This window comes from Mytilus californianus, unplaced genomic scaffold (assembly GCF_021869535.1).
Source record: "Mytilus californianus isolate M0D057914Y unplaced genomic scaffold, xbMytCali1.0.p SCAF_3, whole genome shotgun sequence".
In the NCBI taxonomy this organism is placed as follows: domain Eukaryota; kingdom Metazoa; phylum Mollusca; class Bivalvia; order Mytilida; family Mytilidae; genus Mytilus; species Mytilus californianus.
In genome coordinates this window covers 92,228,007-92,249,300 of record NW_026262679.1, presented here as the reverse complement: position 1 = coordinate 92,249,300, position 21,294 = coordinate 92,228,007, and the positions used below count along the sequence as shown (strand labels likewise).

The following is a 21,294-nucleotide window of genomic DNA, read 5'->3' as shown; positions in this document are numbered from 1 at the left end:
ACCACATCAGTTTATTTCAGGATCACGTATGTAGGCATTTAACCACCTGATTTGGGAGGGGTACTTCGCCATATTCATAAAGTATATATTTTACACGTAGATTATTAGATAATTGATCTCACAATTTATCACAGAAGCATTTGCTTCATTAATCTACAGAAAACACTATAAATGAAACTTGCGTAATGCGAACTACCAATTCGGAAGTAGTCATGATTATGGGCCCTGGAAAGATTTTGAATATTCCTGTCCTCATTTCGACGTCTGTTTTGTAATTTTATAGGAATATCCATGACAAATATGGTTCTATACAACACATTTACAGGAAAACTACGTCTGACAAAGAACTTTTAAAAAGCCAATAATTGTAAGCACGAACCAACTTTAGATATATACTTTACATATGAAGTGCACATCTAATCTCGAAAAGTTTGCTTCTGGTTGTATAAAGTCTGATTTTATACCACAATTTATATATATATTGTTTTAATTTATACTGCAGTGTAAATTTGACAAAGCTTTGTCAAACGGTTTGAAGCTATGCATGGCAATGTTTTGTTTTTTCCGTGTTGTAGTAATATCTTGTTCATGTCGAAATTCTGGAATAAGACTTATCCTAGAGATACAGTAAAATTACAAAAAAAAATGTAACGTCTGTGTACCAAAAACAATTTTAAGCTCAGATTTTTTCAAAATGAATAAAACCCAAAGGCTTGATCATGGTATAGAAATATGATAAACTGGCCTTCTCCCACCGCGACAGTAAAACCAATGATGCGTTCGTTTTGCTGTGCAGAATTAATAAATATTTAGCCACGCCCGGAAGAAATTTAGCCGATAAACGCGATGCTTCGTATTAGATAGTGTCATGTTTTCTTCACGCCAAAGAAGCTTTGCAACAAGTATTTGAGGGGTTCTTAAATGCGATTAAATTTCTTCCCCTATCAAAAATACCCTTTCACAGGGAAGCCAAATTATCAATCATTCGTAGTATTTGTCAATGCCACAGCAACTCAACAACTCGAAAACTAAATTAATTTTGTGTGTTTATTGCGTATTATAATTTTTTTCACTGCTTATTTAAAGAGCTAATAGCTTACAGTATCTTCGTTTAAAAACTATGATATTAAGATTTAATGGTACTTCATGCCTGTAGATAATTCTTAAAATTTTCCATTGATTTGTGTTGGAGTTTGTTGCCTTGATATAGTTTAGGTTTTTTTTTTGGTGAATTTGTGTTGTTGGATTGCTGTATCTTTGGCTTATAGTCAATATCAGAATGTATTGATTCATCAATTTATCGTTTGTTTTTTCACTGAGAATCATAGCTAGAAGAGTACACCACTAAGGTAAAGGATCAAGAAAACAAACACATGTATTGAGATAAAAAGACAAACGGGAGTTAGAAACATCACACATCAGCGTACGGTTAATAAAACCAGACTGTGTGCAGGCGCACGATGCGGATTATAAAACCAGGTTTTTAAAGGTTGAATAAAGATGACTAAAAACGACACCAACTGAATTAAGGGTGTATTCTTCTGATGTTTCAGTCTCGTTGAAATCTCGTTCGGTTATTATTTCCAAAACATGTGATCCAAGTGGAAAATATCAATGAATTTTAAAAATATTATAATCAAACTAAACTATGTGAAAAAATTGTGTACTGACAATAGTAGTTTTTGAATGATAAAATTTTCAATCTTTAAAAGCAATCCGGTCAGTGTAATTAGCCAAAATGTTGAGAAAATGGGTGAAGTGTACAAAGAAATGATTCTACCAAAAATATGTACTTCCATATCAATTTTTTTCTTTTAAAAATTCTTAGATATGTATTTATTCAATCATTCATAGCACAGAAGTTGATATAATATGCTTTTTGTTCTGAAAAAGAGAGAAAAATCCCAAATTTACAACATTTACAGCATGGTCAAATTGACACACAAAAAGCAACGAAATTTTATAAAACTTTCTTATATTCATACCTTCCTAAAGTTTTTTTGAAGTTAAGTTTATTCAGATTGGTCCACTTCATCTTAAGTGAAAGCATGAAAAAAAGTTTAATTGTGAAACTGTGATTTTTTTCATGATAATAGTAAAAAAAATGGGTAAAAATTGATGAAAAATGGGAAAATCATAACAATGGGATACTTTCAAACGGCAGAAGCAAAAAAATAAGTGCACCACCATATGATTTTTTCTTCGTCAATTACTTTCTGACAGTCATATAAACCCAAAAAATCAGGTTAAGAAAAAAAGTTTAATTCTAGAAATTTTTGGCTCCTCAGAGGTGTACATCCTTAAGGAAATAACATGAAGAGTTCATACAAAATTTTAAAAATCAGAACACTTTTAAATATAACAAATATAGAAATGTAGGTTGCCAAAGAAACGATGAAATTAGATTGACAATATACAAGAAACATAACTTGGCAACTTAGAAGTAAAACACATGAAATGGATGTAATATAAACAAATATAGGACCAAAGCATGTGAACAAACAAATGATAAATCAAACCTAAATGCTTGTCTTATATTGACCATAATATACACAAGTGGATTGTGTGTTCAAAGGTTACAATACCTAAATATACCGATCTGCCACTTGCAAATAGATCGACATGCCACATGCTATACCTATCGTATGGTGTTAAACAGCAACAAAATCACTATTTAGCCCTATGCAGAGGGATTGATGGGGGCAAATCACCAAGAGGCGAAAAAAGGTTGATACGGTACGAAAATTCATTTCACTTAAGCGAATATAAAATAGACATCCGAGCCCTCTTTTTTAGTCTTCGATACATCACTTCACCGAAATTGTTTCTGACATTACATTTCAATAATTATTTTATACTTGGTTTGAAAATAACGAAGAAGGATAAAGTTAAACGACGGAATATGCATTTGCATTGAAGCGGACATCCAGCGAAAAAATATAATGTGTAAACGACATGACAAATGTTATGATATTACTAAAAGGAAAGATATCCATCAAATAATAAAGTACGCAAATTCAATATATTTTTTATTAAAACAAAACCTTTAAAAAATCATATAAATATTAAACTATACAAAATATAATGGTTTTCTATTACAATTTTAACTCTTAATCATTCTTTAATTCAACATGAATTAAATTTAACTGCTGTTTTGGTAAAGACTATGGGTTGTTGACCCTCACAATCAAAAAGTATATTAATGTATAAAAATGGAATATTAACAAATCACAATACTTATTAACAAATAGTTTTGAACATGTCCAATACTGTTTAAGGCAAATCGTTATAGCTTTCCTGATGGAACAAACATTGACTATATTTGCAGAGTTTTTCGGCTTCTTCTTTGCTTATGTATTCACCAATTGACATCACATAAACGTCACTTTTAAAAGCAGTGCGCTCTGCTTCCTTGGATGCAGTTCCAATAAAATTTAAACTGTCATCAACAAACATAACGGTAATGGACCTATACCTTAAAGTTCTTTACAAATATACATTGGACATAGCGCAAGATCGTGTTTTTCGCACTGTTCATAACAATGCTGAATAAAACTTCTCTAAAGTACAACCGCCTATATTAGAAAACATTGAATGACTTTCAGCATCAGAGAATGCTTACAGTTAAGGTGAGAATTTTTTGATTATACCATTTAGTGGTTTTCTACTTGTACCTGTGTATTTGATGTCTCCAATACAGTAGTACTAGTAAATAATAGTAGTTAAATACCATTGTCTTACTAATTTTGATGGTACGGTCTTTTATATACTTAGTACCTTTTTTTATGCCACTGGTGAATTAAAAGAGGAGAACTGAGTGCTAAAAGGAACTAACACATGTGCGCGTGTCGTCCAAAGTCAGAAATCCTATCATCGTTGTCCTTATTTCTATCTCAATAGTTTTGTTCTGTTTGGTTTTCATGACAGTTATTATCAAATTTATTCACATCTTTTGTTCTATACTAGGGGTCGGTTTACAGTTTGACATATTCTACAGATTATTATTGAGTATCAAATTACAACCCTTATATTTTGTTCGGTTATTTATACTTTTGTGTTGCTGTCTTACTTATAACGGTACATCCCACTTCTCTTCTTTTGTTCATATTTCTATATCAGGCGTATTGAATTGCAACTACCTGTCATTAATTCTCTCCTTTGTAGCCTTGAGACGTACAATATAAATCTAGATATTATTTTTTTTTACTAAATATCCATTTTGTGTTGATAATGTTTTACAATCTCCATTTAAACATATGGATTACAGGGTAACATTGTAATATTATGTCGCAATGTTACTACTAAAATTCAGAGGATCACATTAACACAGCACGATGAAAGTTTCCAGGAAGCTAATTACCCACGAGTCTTAGTAGTAACGTTCGAAAGTATTATGGACGTCGTCATGATTGGGTTGATCGTTAAGGAATTTACCACGGATATATGTGTGTTCCACTTTTGTACCACATCCGGTCCTTTTTCTGGTTTATGACATCTACGAATAAGATTCACCACCGGAATTTTATTTGAATTTGAAATAAGCTACACGATGGATGATACAATAAAAACATTGATTGCTTATTATTCTGTAGCATCGGAGTTCACCCCGGTTTTTTTGTTGTTTTCATGTTTTACAGTCTTTAGTTTTGCACTGTACAGTGCTTTATGGACTGCCTGTTTGTCTTTTATCTATTGACATAGTGTTGAATGTCGACTAGGTCTTTCTTAAACTTATGGCTTTTGGTAGTGTGTGAATAAAAGGTATTTTTAGAGCTTTCTCTCGCAAAGTTTTTATAGTTTTTTTACAAGATTGTATGGAGCCTTACAGTTTATTAATCTACCCAAAACTCAAATTTAACTTTTTTAGGGTATTTTTTTGTTTGTTACTAATATTATTACGACCAACTTTCTGATACTAAATATGATGATGCGGCTGACACATGTTACAGTTTGCGCAAATGAATTAATAAATGACATTCACTTGGGAAAACGTTCAAGCTAACCATGCTTCATTACGGTTACTGGATGATTACAATGAAATGCTTTATTTTCTTTAATATACTTGCTAATATTTTAATATTACTGTCTCTTTTAAAACAAACTTATTATATAAGAACTAACTTAAATTTTACCTTTGTTTGTTGAAAATGCGTATTCTACTAATTTCATAGAATACAAGCATTGTTACAAAATACAATGTAGTTCTTAGAAAAAAATTGTTTCTTCGTAAACATTCCTTGATGTGGTTGCTTTTTGAAATCCAACCACATCAGTTTATTTCAGGATCACGTGTGTAGGCATTCAACCAGCTGATTTGGGTGGGGTACTTCGCCATATTCATAAAATATCTATCTAAACGTAGATCATTAGATAATTGGTCTCACAATTTATCACAGAGACATTTGCTTCATTGATCTACAGAAAACACTATAAAATGAAACTTGCGCAATGCGAACTACCAATTCGGACGTAGTTATGATTATGGGCCCTAGAAAGATTTTGAATATTCCTGTCCTCATTTCGACGTCTGTTTTGTAATTTTACAGAAATATCCATGACAAATATGGTTCAATACAACACACTGACAAACTACGTTTGACAAAGAACTTTAAAAAAGCCAGTAATTGTAAGCACGAACCAACTTTAAATATATACTTTACATATGATGTGGCCATCAAATATCGAAAATTTTGCTACTGGTTGTATAAAGTCTGTTTTTATACAACAATTTATATATATTTATTTAACTTTATACTGCAGTGTAAACTTGACAAAGCTTTGTCAAACGGTTTGATGCTATGCATGGCAATGTTTGTTTTTCAGTGTTGTAGCGGTTATTTTTATCTGACATTCTACAGGTACCTGGAAACTTCACATAATTTTACATTATTACCGAGTATTATCTTGTGCATGTCGAATTTTTCTGGAATAAAACTTATCCTAGAGATAAGTAAAATTACAAAAACACAATATCTTGATACCAACAACAACAGATTTTTCAAAATTAATAACTTAAACCCAAAGGCTTGATCATGGTATAGAAATATGGTAAACTATATCTCACACCCGACTGGTGCGTTCGTTTTGCTGTGCAGGATTTATAAATAGTCAGCCACACCCGGTCGGAAATTGGCCGATAAACGCGATGCCTCGTATATGGATAGTGTTATGTTCTCTTCACGCCAAAGAAGCTTTGCAACAAGTCTTTGATGGGTCCTTAAATGCGATCAAATTTCTTCCCCCATCAAAAATTACCTTTTACAGGGAAGCCAAATAATCTGCCCTTCATCCTGATCGTCATATTCTATCGGACGTTCTAATTGTAATTGGGTGTATTGTTTGTTTGTTCTCAGATTGAAATTTCTTGAAATATTTTCCACTGGTATATTAGCACACAGCAGAGCAGTCAATCATTCGTAGTATTTGTCAATGCCACAGCAACTCAACAACTCGAAAACTAAATTAATTGTGTGTGTTCATTGCGTCTTATAATTTTTTTCAGTGCATACTTTAAGAACTATTAGCATACAGTATCTTCGTTTAACAACTATGATATTAAGATTTAATGGTACTTTTTTGCCTGTAGATAATTCTTAAAATTTTCCATTGATTTGTGTGGGAGTCTGTTGCCTTGATATAGTTTAGGTTTTTTTTTGTGAATTTGTGTTGTTGGGTTGCTGTATATTTGGCTTATAGTCAATATGAGAATTCATTCGTTCATCAATTTATCGTTTGTTTTTTCACTGAAAATCACAGCTAGAAGATTACATCACTAAGGTAAAGTATCAAGAAAACAAACACATGTATTGAGATAAAAGACAAAAAGGAATTAGAAACATCACACATCAGCGTACGGTTTATAAAACCAGACTTTGTGCAGGCGCACCATGCGGATTATCAAACCAGGTTTTTAAAGGTTGAATATAGATGACTAAAAAACGACACCAACTGAATTAAGAAAATAACATAAAGAATTCATACAAAATTCAAAAAATCAGACCACTTTTAAATATAACAAATATAGAAATGTAGGTTCCCAAAGAAACGATGAAATTCGATTGACAATATACTAGAAACATAACTTGGCAACTTATAAGTAAAACACATGAAATGGATGTAATATAAACAAATATAGGACCAACGCATGTGAACAAACAAATTTTAAATCAAACCTAAATGCTTGTCCTATATTGACCATAATATACACAAGTGGATTACGTGTTCAAAGGTTACAATACCTAAATGTATCGATCTGCCACTTGCAAATACATCGACATGCAACATGATATACCTATCGTATGGTGTTAAACAGCAACAATATCATTATTTAGTCCTATGCAGAGGGATTGGTGGGGGCGGCTCACCAAGAGGCGAAAAAAGGTTGATACGGTACGAAAATTCATTTCACTTAAGCGAATATAAAATAGACATCCGAGACCTCTTTTTTAGTCTTCGATACACCACTTCACCGAAATTGTTTCTGACATTACATTTCAATAATTATTTTATACTTGGTTTGAAAATAACGAAGAAGGATAAAGTTAAACGACGGAATATGCATTTACATTGAAGCGGATATCCAGCGAAAAAATATAATCTGTAAACAACATGACAAGTGTTATGATATTACTAAAAGGAAAGATATCCATGAAAAAGTATGCAAATTCAATATATTTTTTATTAAAACAAAACATTTAAAAAATCATATAAATATTAAACTATACAAAATATAATGGTTTTCTATTACAATTTTAACTCTAAATCATTCTTTAATTCAACATAAATTAAATCTAAATGCTGTTTTGGTAAAGAATATGGGTTGTTGACCCTCACAATCAAAAAGTATATTCATGTATAAAAATGGAATATTAACAAATCACAATACTTATTAACAAATAGTTTTGAACATGTCCAATACTGTATAAGGCAAATCGTTATAGCTTTCCGAATGGAACAAACATTGACTAGATGTGCAGAGTTTTTCGGCTTCTTCTTTGCTTATGTATTCACCAATTGACATCACATAAACGTCACTTTTAAAAGCAGTGCGCTCTGCTTCCTTGGATGCAGTTCCAATAAAATTTAAACTGTCATCAACAAATATAATGGCAATGGACCTATGAGAACTAGTTTTATGATGTGATTTCTGGTATTTTATTCTGTACTTCCTTAAAAGATGACTTAACCCATCAGAAGTTTTTGCGTTCAACAAATTTATTAATTCTGATTTTAGTTTGTAATCAGAGAATAGTATATTATTTTGTTTTGAACAGGTTTTCGACAAAACACCAATTTTTACATTATTTTTGTTGAAATCCACTATTTTAACTACTCCACTGATGCTTTTACGAATTATTTTCGATCTGTACAGCCCAACTGCGCTAGAATCGTAAATAAATGTTACGTCTGTGGATCCCGGAAATGAACAAACTGTAACAAAAAAAATATAAGACTTTTCATTTATGATATCAAATTATTTAAAGCATGTCACAAAAGTCTGTAATTTATTGCAGGTTATGTTGTAACTCACATTGTCGAATACTTTGATATGGCTATTCTTTTAGATAGGTAAATCTGTACACTCATCAATATCAATAGTACAACTCGGTTGTGTTTCAATGTTAAAAGTCTCTGTTCTTCATCTTTTACAAATTTCAAAGAAATTCAAATCTGTACAGAGAACAAATGCATCAGAAGAGAGAATAAAAATAACTGATGACAGGTCAAAAGGTTAACTAAGATCAGAACATTATGTCTTTTGTCTTTTTGTTATATTTTTTGTATTTAGCACTGATGTGATGAGTAAAGCTCTTACCTACTGGTGTGTCGTTACATCACTGTCCCATGTTAAGGGAAGGTTGAACGTTCACAAAATGTTTTACCCTCCCACACTTTTTATGTGCCGTTCATGTCAAAATCCTGTAAAAATGGTTGTCGATGGTTGCTGTATGCCATATTTGTTTTTTAATATTGTTGTAGTATAATCCAGGAGGTTGTATTTTCTCTTTTAAATCGTTTCATGTTTTAGTGTTTGAGCGTTCTTGACGAATGTAGATAGAGAAAAGCGCCGCGAGTTTGAACGCACCAAATTTGTAAAGTGTTATTTTCATTGTCATGCCGGGGCCTTTTATAGTTTACTACACAGTATGAGTAGTCATTGTTGACGTATGGTCTCCTGTATTTGTTCGCATCATTGTCATTTCGTCTTTAGGGACAGTTGTTTCATAGGCAATCGTACCACTTCTCTTTGTTTTACATTAAAAAACATGATTTTAAATGTTGATTGACACTTACTGTATTTGTCTGTCTGTAGCCTCCAGTCAGCTTGGACTGAAAAAGAGAAAAAAAGAGTAATTAAATAAATTAATTGCCTATAATTGCTTACATACACATAATTTCAACTCTGGTGGATAGTTGTCACATTGGCAATCATTCAACATCTCCTTAATTTTATATACATATGAAAGGAAATGGAAATTGTATAAAGTACGCCTATTTTGTTTCTGTTATCTCTCTTTTATAGCGAGTATTGTGTAGTTGTACAACACGTTTAATATTTTATTTTGTTTAGATGTATTATATCCCTCAAAAATGTGAAATGTACATTACTAGTACACTTTTCCGATTGAACTGTACAAAGAAGGAGTGGTTGCTCCAAAGGAAGCCTTGTAAAACAATGTGATCTTGAAAGACAATAAAATATCAAATATTTCTAGAGCAAAAAGGATTTTAATACTAAAAAACATTAAAAAAAAACAACAACGATAAAGACTTAAACGTAAAAGCATTTTCCATTGGACCTGTGTATTTTGTGCAAGAAGTGTAAAGGTTGTGTTTTTATTTAATAAGTCTTTTTCAACAGTTATACCAAATACTAAATGGATAATAATAATAAAAAAAAACGTCCGCTAACCTTGACATGTATTCATTACAAGTCTTTCTTTTATAGTAGCAAGAGCATTATAATCTTTGACATGGAACATAAATTTGTTTTTTGGTTCACTGGCTATTTCTTTCAGTTCTTCAAAATCGGATTGTTCTTCAATTCCTACTGACAGGATATGAATCCCTTGTTTTTTGGCCTCTGTAGCTGCAAATTTTGTTTCGCCAGGTTTCTTTGATTTTCCGTCTGTAAAAATAAGCGCTACTCTAGCCGCTTCGGGTCTTTCCTGACTTTCCAAAAACCCATATGAAGTAAGATATCGAAGTGCCTTTGCAGTTTCAGTTCCCCCGGTTAGCTGATTTAACCCCATAATCTTCTTTGTAATTTCTGTACGATTCAATTGGTTGTCAAGAGGCAACATTAAATGAACATCATCGCTGTATGAAATAACACCGATCCTTGTAAAAGTTGGATCGAAGTGAGAAACTACTTCAGTAATAAAATTTAAAACTTTTTTGAAATTTTCTGACCAGATGCTGTTTGAATTGTCTAAAATGAAAAATAGGTCAACTGGTCGCTTTCTGCATTCTGGAAAAGAAAATCGTATTCAATTTTAAAATATAGGTATATATCAGTCAAGGATGTAAACTAAAAAACGATTATAAAAATGTGAATGCTATGTTTTTTGTTTTATTAAATTCAAAATGTGTCTTTGAAGTAAGGTTACGTAAAGCCATCGTGTATATAGATATATTTTAACTTAAGACTATCATGCAGGTGTAAATGAACAATCAACATTATTGTAGTGATATTTTCCAAAGTCACATCGCCTTTCACGTTCATATTAACAACTTTGTAAGGAATTGCAAGATTTGTCTTTTGTATACAATTGACTTTTAACATAATATGAAGGATGTAATATCTATGCAAAATTAAAAGTTGTGCTATCTTAGGTTCAATTTGATATATGCTTTATCATTAAAGTCATAAATATATAAATATTAGATAAGAAATATCAAAGCATTTTTGTGTTGTTAGTACCTATGTTTTTTTACTGAAATAAATCAGCTTACCGTCGAACGTTTCGGCTTGATCATTCTGTACAGGGGGTGACTCATCTGTAAAACAAATAACAGAATGACATAAAAGGTGACACTTTTTACAGATATAAATATCAACTTGCTTTGATGTCTTCAAATTTATACATATTTTGAATCTCAGTAATAAAGGTATATAGGTAGCTGACTTCGTGAAGTTTAATAGATCTGTGGATTTTTTTAAAACATTAAATTCAACTTGAATAGTAAATTATTTTTCTTTATAAAAAGTAAACGTTCTTACCACTACAAGTATGTTGACTTAATGATTCAACAATAGTATCTAGTGCGTCGAAATTATCAACCTTGAATACTGATTCGTCAGTGGCTATCAGTTGCAGTTCTCTGTCTGCTGGTTCGTTTCCAACACCAATAGCTATGATATGTATACCAGATAACTTTGCCAATCTGGCTTCGGAATCGGTTTTTGTTTGATTTTCTGAAATTCCATCTGTTATAACGACAATTAGTTTTTCAGCGAGTTCTCTACTTCCAAACTTTTTCGAAAACATCTTAGTGCGCCCATAATACAAGGCTTCCCCCGTATTTGTACCCCCTCCGACATAAGGAATTTCTAATATAGCCTCCTTTAATTTCTTTTTGTTCAGAAAAGAATTTAAATGGAAATTTGCATGAACCATATGCGTAAATGTCAAAATTCCTACTTGAACCTCGTTTTCACTAATTTCAAAATGGTCTACAACGTTCGCCACAAATTTCAGTTGTTGTTGAAATTGAGGTGGATGCATACTATAGGAAGAGTCAAGCATGAAAACTATGTCCGTCATTTGCCTTCTACAAACCACAGCTGAAAAAAAAATACTTTATTATTCATAGCCTATCCAGTGGTTACATAATTAATTAAGGGGTTTCCCTTCGCGAGGAAAGACTTATTGTTTTTCTAATTTATTTATTTTCTACATAAAACATTTGAATGTTAAAATAGTTTGTTATATCGAGCCACTGGTCTTAAGTCAGGAGTCTTTAACTTAGTGGTTGTTGTTTTTTGATGTATTTTATATTTTTTTTTCGTTTATTGTTTTGTACATAAATCAGGCCGTTAGTTTTCTCGTTGGAATTGTTTAACATTTGTCATTTCGGGGACGTTTATAACTTGCTATATGCGGCATAGGTTTTACTCATTTTAGAAGTACGCACGTTGACCTATAGTTATTAACTTCCAAGTCATTTGGCCGCTGCTGGAGCGTTGTCTTACTGGCAATCATACCACATTTTTTTTGTTTTGATATTATTCCATTGGTATGTATAGTGAAAAAAGTGTAATAATTGGGTGAAAGTTTGTTCTGAGATTAGCCAGTAAAAACCAATATCAAATAAATGACTAAAACGCAAATAGCGTATAATACTCAGGTTTTACATTTGACAATTCGTGTTTCCCCTTTTATAGTAGTATCAGTAAAACAAAGTATTTTTCAAAAAGTCAAGTCTTAATAAACATGTGTAACCCTTTCAAATACTTTTAGCAAGTATTGGTATTTCCCCTATTGCTGAAGAACGCCGTCAAACGTATATAAACACTTCTTCCTTTTCATCTCCGATATTTGCCCGCCTGATTAATTCTCCCCTTTTTACTGTAGATGAAGATGATTTTTAAAATGAAAACTTTAACAGTCATATATTAAAAGGAAATAACATGTAAATTGTCACTTCTACGCACATGACTAAATTATAAAATTAATTGAAATAGTTTATAATATTTTTGCAGGTAAAACGTGGATGTGTGTTCCTCGTGTTATATTACACTTGTAACATTATCTACTGTTTCGTCAATTGTGGTTTTAATAGAAAATTGAAAATCAGTAAAAGCAGGAACAAGCAGATACTGTGTATTGTAGGTCGATGGGTTCTTTAAAAATACCTGGGCGATTAAGCCAAACAAAACATGCATGTGTTTAGAATTTCCTCGTTTTGATTAAAGGGTAGGTATATAGGATTTATTTATTTTGCTCAATTTTTTAGCCTTGAGTATATGAAGACCACCAATTCACGATTCACTATTGGTCCCAATAAAAAAATCTTTAGAGAAAGCATTTTGAAGTATAAGAAAAAAGGGTAGGTATGAAAACACAACTATTTGTTCTCGTAGCCTTAGCTTTGTGGTATAACAGACCTGTATTAATTTTTCACTTTGTCATGACACTTATTCTATTTTTGAAACAATGTAACGTATTTACAACGTACCTTTAATCCCTCGGAGGTGAAATATCTGCAAAAGGAATAAAATAAGATTTACAATGCGGTTATCAATTAGGTTAGAAATGATTCAGTGGGCTACCAACAAAGTGTTTTGTGGATAAACCCCAGGTAGTATTTCTGTTTAAATAAGCTGATAACGAGATGTTCTTGAGACGCCGATACTTCAATCGATAACAGTAACTAAGACTTAAGGTGACATGTAACCTGCTATGAATTTGTTTTTAGTTTTAAAAATATTTCCTTCTTTCAATTTCCTTTTTAAAAATTGTATTTTAGAAAATTTTGAATAGTTGCCCATTATATACACTCACTATTCAGTCGTAAACTATTAAATAAACAGCTAAAAGACTTAGGAAATTGAAACAAACACTTTGCAAAATCTCATAAACAGTTGAAAGCACAAAACGTTTAACTTAGCAATATTGTCTGACAACGTATTGTCCTGAACATGCGTGAAATATCTGCCACTGGACGTTAAACAAACATCAATCTATCAATCTTATAACGTATGATACGGACTTAGTGCACACACCACGTTCTGAAATTACATTCATTAGATTCTCCCAAAAATAAATGTTTAGTAGCCATAAACAATGTACATAAAATGTCCACGAACATCAAATCCAATGAGCCTTCATAGCACAACAAAACCGTCATGGGTCATTTGTCTTAGGGGTTGCTTCCTTTTTTTTATTGTTTCAGTACAATTTCATAATTTTAAAAGTGAAAGTTTTGTAAAATGAAACAATGTATTATATAAATAACGCCAAAACCGAAATAATTAATACAAGGTAAAAAGTACAATTGGGGACTGACACTCGAACCGTAGCGGTACCAACCTATTTAGAGTATTAATTTTAATAATTGATAATATTTCATTTACTTTGTACGGTAAAAACGAACATAATGTGATGTATACAAAGATGCCAGATTATTCTGTCAACAATTTACCAACGTTAGGGTCAACAGCTTACATTGAAACGACAATCTTTTGTTTTTCTCTAGCAATCATTTCAGTGCAATCTTTCAGCAAGATACATCATGTACCCATGACTGGGCATGTAAAAATGCATTTTCAAAGATATGGCTTGGCATGAGTATTACAACTAGTCATTTGCAACATGACATTTCAAGTTTAGATGTGTGAATATTTTACAACTGCAGAATGACAAGGGCAAAAAGCATATAGGTTAAAGTTCTACTATGCAAACGAATCAGAATATGTCTGAATAGTCATAAAAAAATTTAAACAATTATTGGTTTAACTGCAAAATGTTTTGAATTGTCTAATACAAGTAAGTTATCCAAATAATGTTTACACAAAAGTCAGTATATAATACATAGTTCCCCAAATTTGAATAATAAGATAAGTTTCGCTAAGTGACTTTACTACAGTAACATTGAATGAGCAATACATGTGTATGCGAACAATTTTTGTTTTCCATTTATCTAATTTCTAAGGCAAAACAAATATTATCTTTTACATTTTTGCTTACGAAAACAATCGAGTACTCGATATAATGTCTTCAGTCGTTTCTTATACTTGTAATATTCACAAGCAGATAACTTAAAGTCATAATAATTTATACTGAACTTGTAGCTATTTCAGTTACGCTTTTAATATCGAATATCGGTTAAATGACATAAATATTTACTTACATGCAAATAAATAATAATTATATGCAATATTTTAGAAATGTATTCCATGTTACTGTGTTTGTCGCACATGTATATTTGATAATAATCAACTACTGAATCGGTGTTTTATTTATAAACACACGTGGGGGCAGATAATGTTTTACTCGAATGAACTAACCTAGAATGACATAAGCGGCCTCTGGAGACATCAGCCGTTAGCGCTGACATCAAATTTCTACCGAATTAGGAAGTATTTAAGACATGTTGTGTTTTTTTAATTGAAACGAGTTGGGAAGTGACTCTCGAATTAATGAACAGGATTAATGTGTTTATGATACACAGGAATGTCAATTGTATGTTTTTTTACTTGTATGATATAATTCATGTAAGAAGGTTAACCTTTAATCTTCTTGAATTACTCAGGATAAATATTTACCTACCAGAAAAAAAGTAGTATGAAATTGAATTTGGTTCTTTATATTCATGAATCATTTGTAAAATGGGAAATATTTTAAAATAAAGATATATGGAAATGAATTTACGCCATTATACAAATGAATGCCAGCAACTTTCAACCCCTTGTCATACAAAATCAAATCCTACTGACAGCCCTACGTACTAAACTTTTGTTTACTATTTCCAGTTACAGTTCAAACTAATTAGACTTTCCTCTTGTGTACCAACTTACCAGGAAAAATATGTAACAGTAGGTCATTCAAAGATAATACACTCTGCCGTAATTTTCATCCCTTTTCATGCTTGAAATATTTGCCACTTGACAATCTGTCTTTGTATAAAATTTCACATATTAAAAAGAAAACGTTTTAATGCATAATACAAGAGATTCTATGCAGTCAAATATTTGTAAGCATCATAAATCATAGTATATATAAATAAAACAAAAATATGTACGCCAGTGAGATGAGATCTACAACAAAATCAGAAAGGACATTCAGATATCCGTATACCGATTTCGTTATAAAACATATGTCAAACGTTAAATCGCAAAGAGTTGAGAATACTCATTGAACAAATTTAATAGGTAATACAGAGGATCAGCCTTAAACTACAAGATGCATAAAAGACAAACACAAAAAAGATTTAAATAAGGACAACCTCTAACGAAATTCTGTAACAGGGTTTAAGTAGGTTTTTTTTTACAGTTATAAACCTTCTTTCTTTTTCATTTAGATCTCTTGAAAAAAAGGGAGGGAAAGACGTTCAATATACATGGCCATTTGGTATTCTAAAAATATAAAGAAATCTTTTTTCAGTGAGTAGATACAAGTAGTTAAGGAACGCACTCGGGCATCTTGGTCACTCTTTCTTCCGATAAACTCTAAATCAATTAATTAATTGCTTTAACTGAAAACTACGTATTGTTACCTAACAACATATTACCAAAGAAAAAGGTGTTATGACAAAGTTTCTTACATAAGTGAAATAATATTGTGTGTTTTCTTTCTGATTTTGTCTTTACTGGCAGTGTCCATACCTTCCTGTCAACTACACTTAGTAAATGTTGGTAACTAAATAGAAAGGTATAGTCTTTTTGCACTAAAAATGTTACATATTTTAGTATAGGCTGACATTCAAAAGTCAACATTTTATCAAAAGCACCAGAACAAAGCACTGAAAATACTCTTCACTTTATCAAAATTATTTGTAAATCGTTTTAAAGTTCAATATGGTTATTGTATTTGTTTTTCTACAGAATGATCTCAACTTTCACCATTATCTGAGTTTGTTGACGAAAAAAAATCAAACATAACTACGTCAAAAGCAACATATATCTCGATTGTTTGTTCGAGGGTTGAAATATCTTTAGTAAAGACATAGTTTACACATTGGAATTTCTGTGGGTTAAACTGTACTTTCTATAAGATATACGAGTGCAATAACACTACTTAAACATTTTATACTTCAAAATTATGGACAGAGGAGATTTCATCAGGAAAGTGTTACTGTCTTTTCACATTTATATTTTCAGCAAATTTCAATATCAACATCATATAAAAGATACATTCAAATACAAATAATATGATTGCCCTTACAGTTTTACTCTTAAATGGCGCGCGTTAAATTCCTTCAGAATAATACAAAATCATAACAAAGTCACATAGAGTCAACATCACTTTAGAGTTTATGTCATAATGAGCGAGTGTTCAATTAGATAATGTGGAAAATTGGATTTCAACACCGAAATTCGTACTTTTGATTTTGTAGAATGAAATTTAATGCACGCTGTTTCTTCTAAGTACGCAGTGCAATCAAGATGCAAGACTTAACACTTGTCTTCTCAAGTTCAGAATACTTGTAATATGTGCAGGTAGGTTGACATGTGCACTGAAAGCATGTTAGCAAGTTTGTGTAAAAACGTATAGTATATGTTCCGCATCTCACATTTCTAGAAATAAAACGGTTTAAAGAGTGAACTCTGGACGAACAAAATTCAGCCATCAATGTCAAACAGTATTGCAATATATCGACATATTACAGAACTCCATGGGGGTCTACAATACCACTGCTAATTTAATGTAATGTTAAATTGCTTGCACATTATTTAGAGATTAATTTAAAACATTTTAAAGTGGAACCGAAATGAAGTACACAGGTATGTCACTTTTTAAGGTGAGAATCTAATAAGCAAAAATGAATTGCTATGGTAATGGTTGTATTTTCCCATAGGAAATAGTTACAAAATTTTTTCATTTTTTTAAATGAAAAGTATTTAAATAAATAACTATGATTCCCGTTTAAAATGGAAAATGACCTGCTACTCTTACACTTATAGATTCAGTATTGATACTATGAAAACCATGTTGATAGTATTCATAGAAGTATTGCAAATAGCAACGCTACTATATTGTATGAAAACATGAGTAATAATACAAGAATAATGAAAAGTCAAAAATGAATCTCCAAAAGGTAGACTAAGAAATAGCATGGGTCCTTATCTTTAATAAATGGTATAAATTATTACAATACATATCTTTCAAATAAATTCTTAGTCACTTTGGATTTGGGCCAAGAATTGTTATTTGGACAAGAAAGATACGAGGAAATACACTTCTACTGAATCAGAGAACATTTTTGAATTTCATGATTCATCGAATTAAGTACAAACAAGTAATGATAAAATGTTCTATTCTTGTTTAAAACCTTTGTTGTCAATAATTACATATCAAAACTACTAAAGGAAGAGACCGATTTCATTGAGCCACAACTCCTCTGAAACCATACAAAGTCGGAAATATTTGTGATATGACGTATAAATGTAGTGTTTTGTACTTCCTAAATTTGTCTTTGAAACAATCTTTTTTCCACAGAAAACGCCAATTTTTGAGAAAATATCCAAATTCGGAGACCGTTATCGATCCGTGTCTTATACGCTTTCGCGCATGCTCAGTCGACGTACTGCCCGCGAAATTAAAAAACTCTTTGTTTCAACACTTGCCCAATTGTACCGCGATTTCGCGGACATCTTCTAGTAATAATTACTTAAAGTTAGTCAATACTTTTTTACTCGTTTTTTTCGAAACAGGAGACTTGGTTTAAATGAAATTTTCAGAGAATCTCCATCAATCGGCATTGTTCACCTCTTATTTAGTTTTATCTAATTTTGATGTATTTTGGAATTTTCCATACCAAAACATTGAAATCTGTCATTATGCATGTCCTTTTCTTTTATCTGATAAAAAATATTTGGTGTTTTACACAAGTTTTGGGCTTTGCCACTTAGAAATAAAAACGTCCTTAAATATATAGTCTTGTTATAAGTGTGTATTATTTTTTATTGTAAACTTGTCTTGTGACTTTCTTTCGTTAAGCGTAGATGCTTGGTTATACAATCACCGATCGATTTCAAGACAAAACTCTCTATACAACTATGAGACCAAAAATATATAAGAGCTCGATCGAAAAGAATAAGTAACATCATATTTTCTTAAATTATAAATGTCATATTTGTATACATGTAAATTTAATATAAAAATAAAAAATACATGACACAGTATAATCACTATCCTGTCAACACTGAAGTTGTGAGTTCGAGTCCGAACATAATTTACTAGGATTGACAGTTTTCTGTCGAAGGTCGGCGGTGTTTTCCAGGTACTCCGGCTTAATTACTCCACCTACAAAGATGTAGCAAAGTGTGGTGGAAAGTAAAGTTAAACACTAATTCAATCAATCAATCAATCCAAGATAAAGGTATCAATCAGTAAATTTCGATCACATTTGGGGTAAAATTTCTTTTTAAGGGAAAATATAAATACATGTTAATTTTGTAGGACTGTCTTTGGTGCAAGATATCTGTTTCGATTCATGTGAGTGAAAGAAGATACGGGCTAAACCTATCATTGGTACTATTGTGCATATTATAATAATACAATCATTAATTTGGGTGTAAAACGTCGCCGATGTGCTAATTGTTATCTGGTTATACTATGCTTCCTAGGTGCGTTTGCACTATTTACGCAATCTTATTACAAGTACAGTTATGAGTACAGAATAATTACTTTTTATTTATTTGCCTTTCCTATTAAGGTAAATTAATTGCTTATTATGTAATAAGCATTAAGTTGTCAACCTACTTCATGTGAGATCTGATTTATCAGATTCCATACATCAGGAAAGGCACTTAAAAGTGCATATAATAATTATAGTACAAACTAAGTCGAAACTTTCGTTTTTTTTTACTGGTGGAAGCTTGCATTTGTTAATAATTGTATCACATATGACAAACAATGTGTATGTTACATTGTTGTAATCTCATCCTTCTTTTTGTTCATGAACAATTATTACAGAGGTTTAACATGAGTAATGCTACAATTGCCACTTTAAGACAATGAACTGCTAAACCCATGCTCCTCATCTTCCTAATTGATTTGACATTCCAATTGTATTTATTCAAGCAACTGATGAGTTTGTGATTTCCTCAAGACCGAATAGTCGGCCATACGTACTTTTCGTCTACATAAAGAAAAATTCAAACACAACTCTATAAGTAAATACAACTGACTTAAGTAATGATAAATGTTATTGGTGATATATGGTCATATATATACTCTGGGCCAAATGAGCAGCTTTGCTCAGATTATGTACACAAACATTCAGATATATGTAGTAACAATATACCTCTGAAGGTAAGAGTAGAATGTAATGAAGTAATTTCCTTTAATGAATGATTTGTGACAAATTATGATGCTGACTTTGCAGCAACATTTACTATGTTGAGTTTTGTGTTTTCGACTTTTGAGTTTAAATATCCCTTTGATATCTTTCGCCTCTCTTTTACAAGAAACTACCGGTTTACATATTACATATAAGTTAGTTGTATCACAAACATGTATTGTGGGAAGATATCGAGTATTTGTAAATATCTCATGATAGTAAAATTTATTCTGTAATATAAATGCATTTATTACATCATGGTGATAGTAATTTTATACGTATAAATGACGCCACAAGAGGTTATTCCGGTAGAGAAACTAATTTCCGAGTACCATATAACGTTACAAACAGTCGTCATACATTTGTTAAATTTTAATATCAATCACAGATTTACAAATGAGCTAAAAATAAATTCTTCGATACATTTGTGGAACACAAACAGCACAACAAACTTAACTGTCGATGTTATTATGACGAAGGTGTGATATGTATGGATAAAACACTACACGTTTTGAGGAAATACTATTCTATTGAATCAGATTAACTTCTGGATATCGGTGACTCAACACATTAAAAATATACTAGAAATGAAGTTAAGTAACACTTAGGTTATTTTTCTTAAAATTTACATGATAAACATTGATGCATCATTTTTGGAATTGACGATTAATGGCAACAACAGCGCCTTTCTGTATTTACCTTCATTAGCTTATACCCCAAAAATTTAAAGCCAAAGATATAATTTCCTTAATACAATTAAAGCTAACTTTTACTTATTCATTAGTTTAATTACACTAATGAATAAGCAAATGTAAGGAAAATAAGAGTCGAAACCGATCCTTCAAATTATTTTAAGGAATACTGGGCATTTTGGAAATCCTTGTGCATGGATCTTTGGAAGTTTGATCGACGATGAAGAAGTGCATCTACCTCCCTCAACTGGAACTATTTTAAACAACGTTATACGGATTGACCTGCTAAATTCTTCATAAAACCTCATTCAATATTATTCACTTCTGTTCTATCAGCAATGAAAACCGGGCTTCGGAGATACTGCAAAACTCGAGATCTATCAATTGAATTGCATTTGTGGTATCCAATTGTCCTCGTGTATGACCTATGACAGGACTTTTACATGTCTTGAAATATGGAAAGCAGTAGGTACTTTGTATTTGTATGTGCCTGTCTCCGCTTGAATTCAGGAGCCTGTGGTTTATTGTTTGTCGTTTGTTGCTGTATACCATATTTGTTTTTCGTTCACGGTTTTGTTCATTAATCAGGCCG

At 31.4% G+C, this 21,294-nt stretch overlaps 1 protein-coding gene across 1 annotated transcript; it reads right to left on the bottom strand.

Moving 5' to 3' along the window:
• Positions 1-7,660: 7,660 nt before the first annotated feature.
• On the bottom strand, positions 7,661-14,938 carry LOC127735437 (cartilage matrix protein-like). The gene is made up of 7 exons (XM_052245597.1): positions 14,857-14,938; positions 13,183-13,207; positions 11,225-11,788; positions 10,957-11,001; positions 9,914-10,471; positions 9,295-9,330; positions 7,661-8,430 (listed from the first exon to the last, which is right to left on the bottom strand). Exons 1-7 carry the CDS (start codon positions 14,923-14,925, stop codon positions 7,889-7,891), a joined length of 1,839 nt encoding a protein of 612 aa, XP_052101557.1. The 5' UTR covers positions 14,926-14,938; the 3' UTR covers positions 7,661-7,888.
• Positions 14,939-21,294: the final 6,356 nt, after the last annotated feature.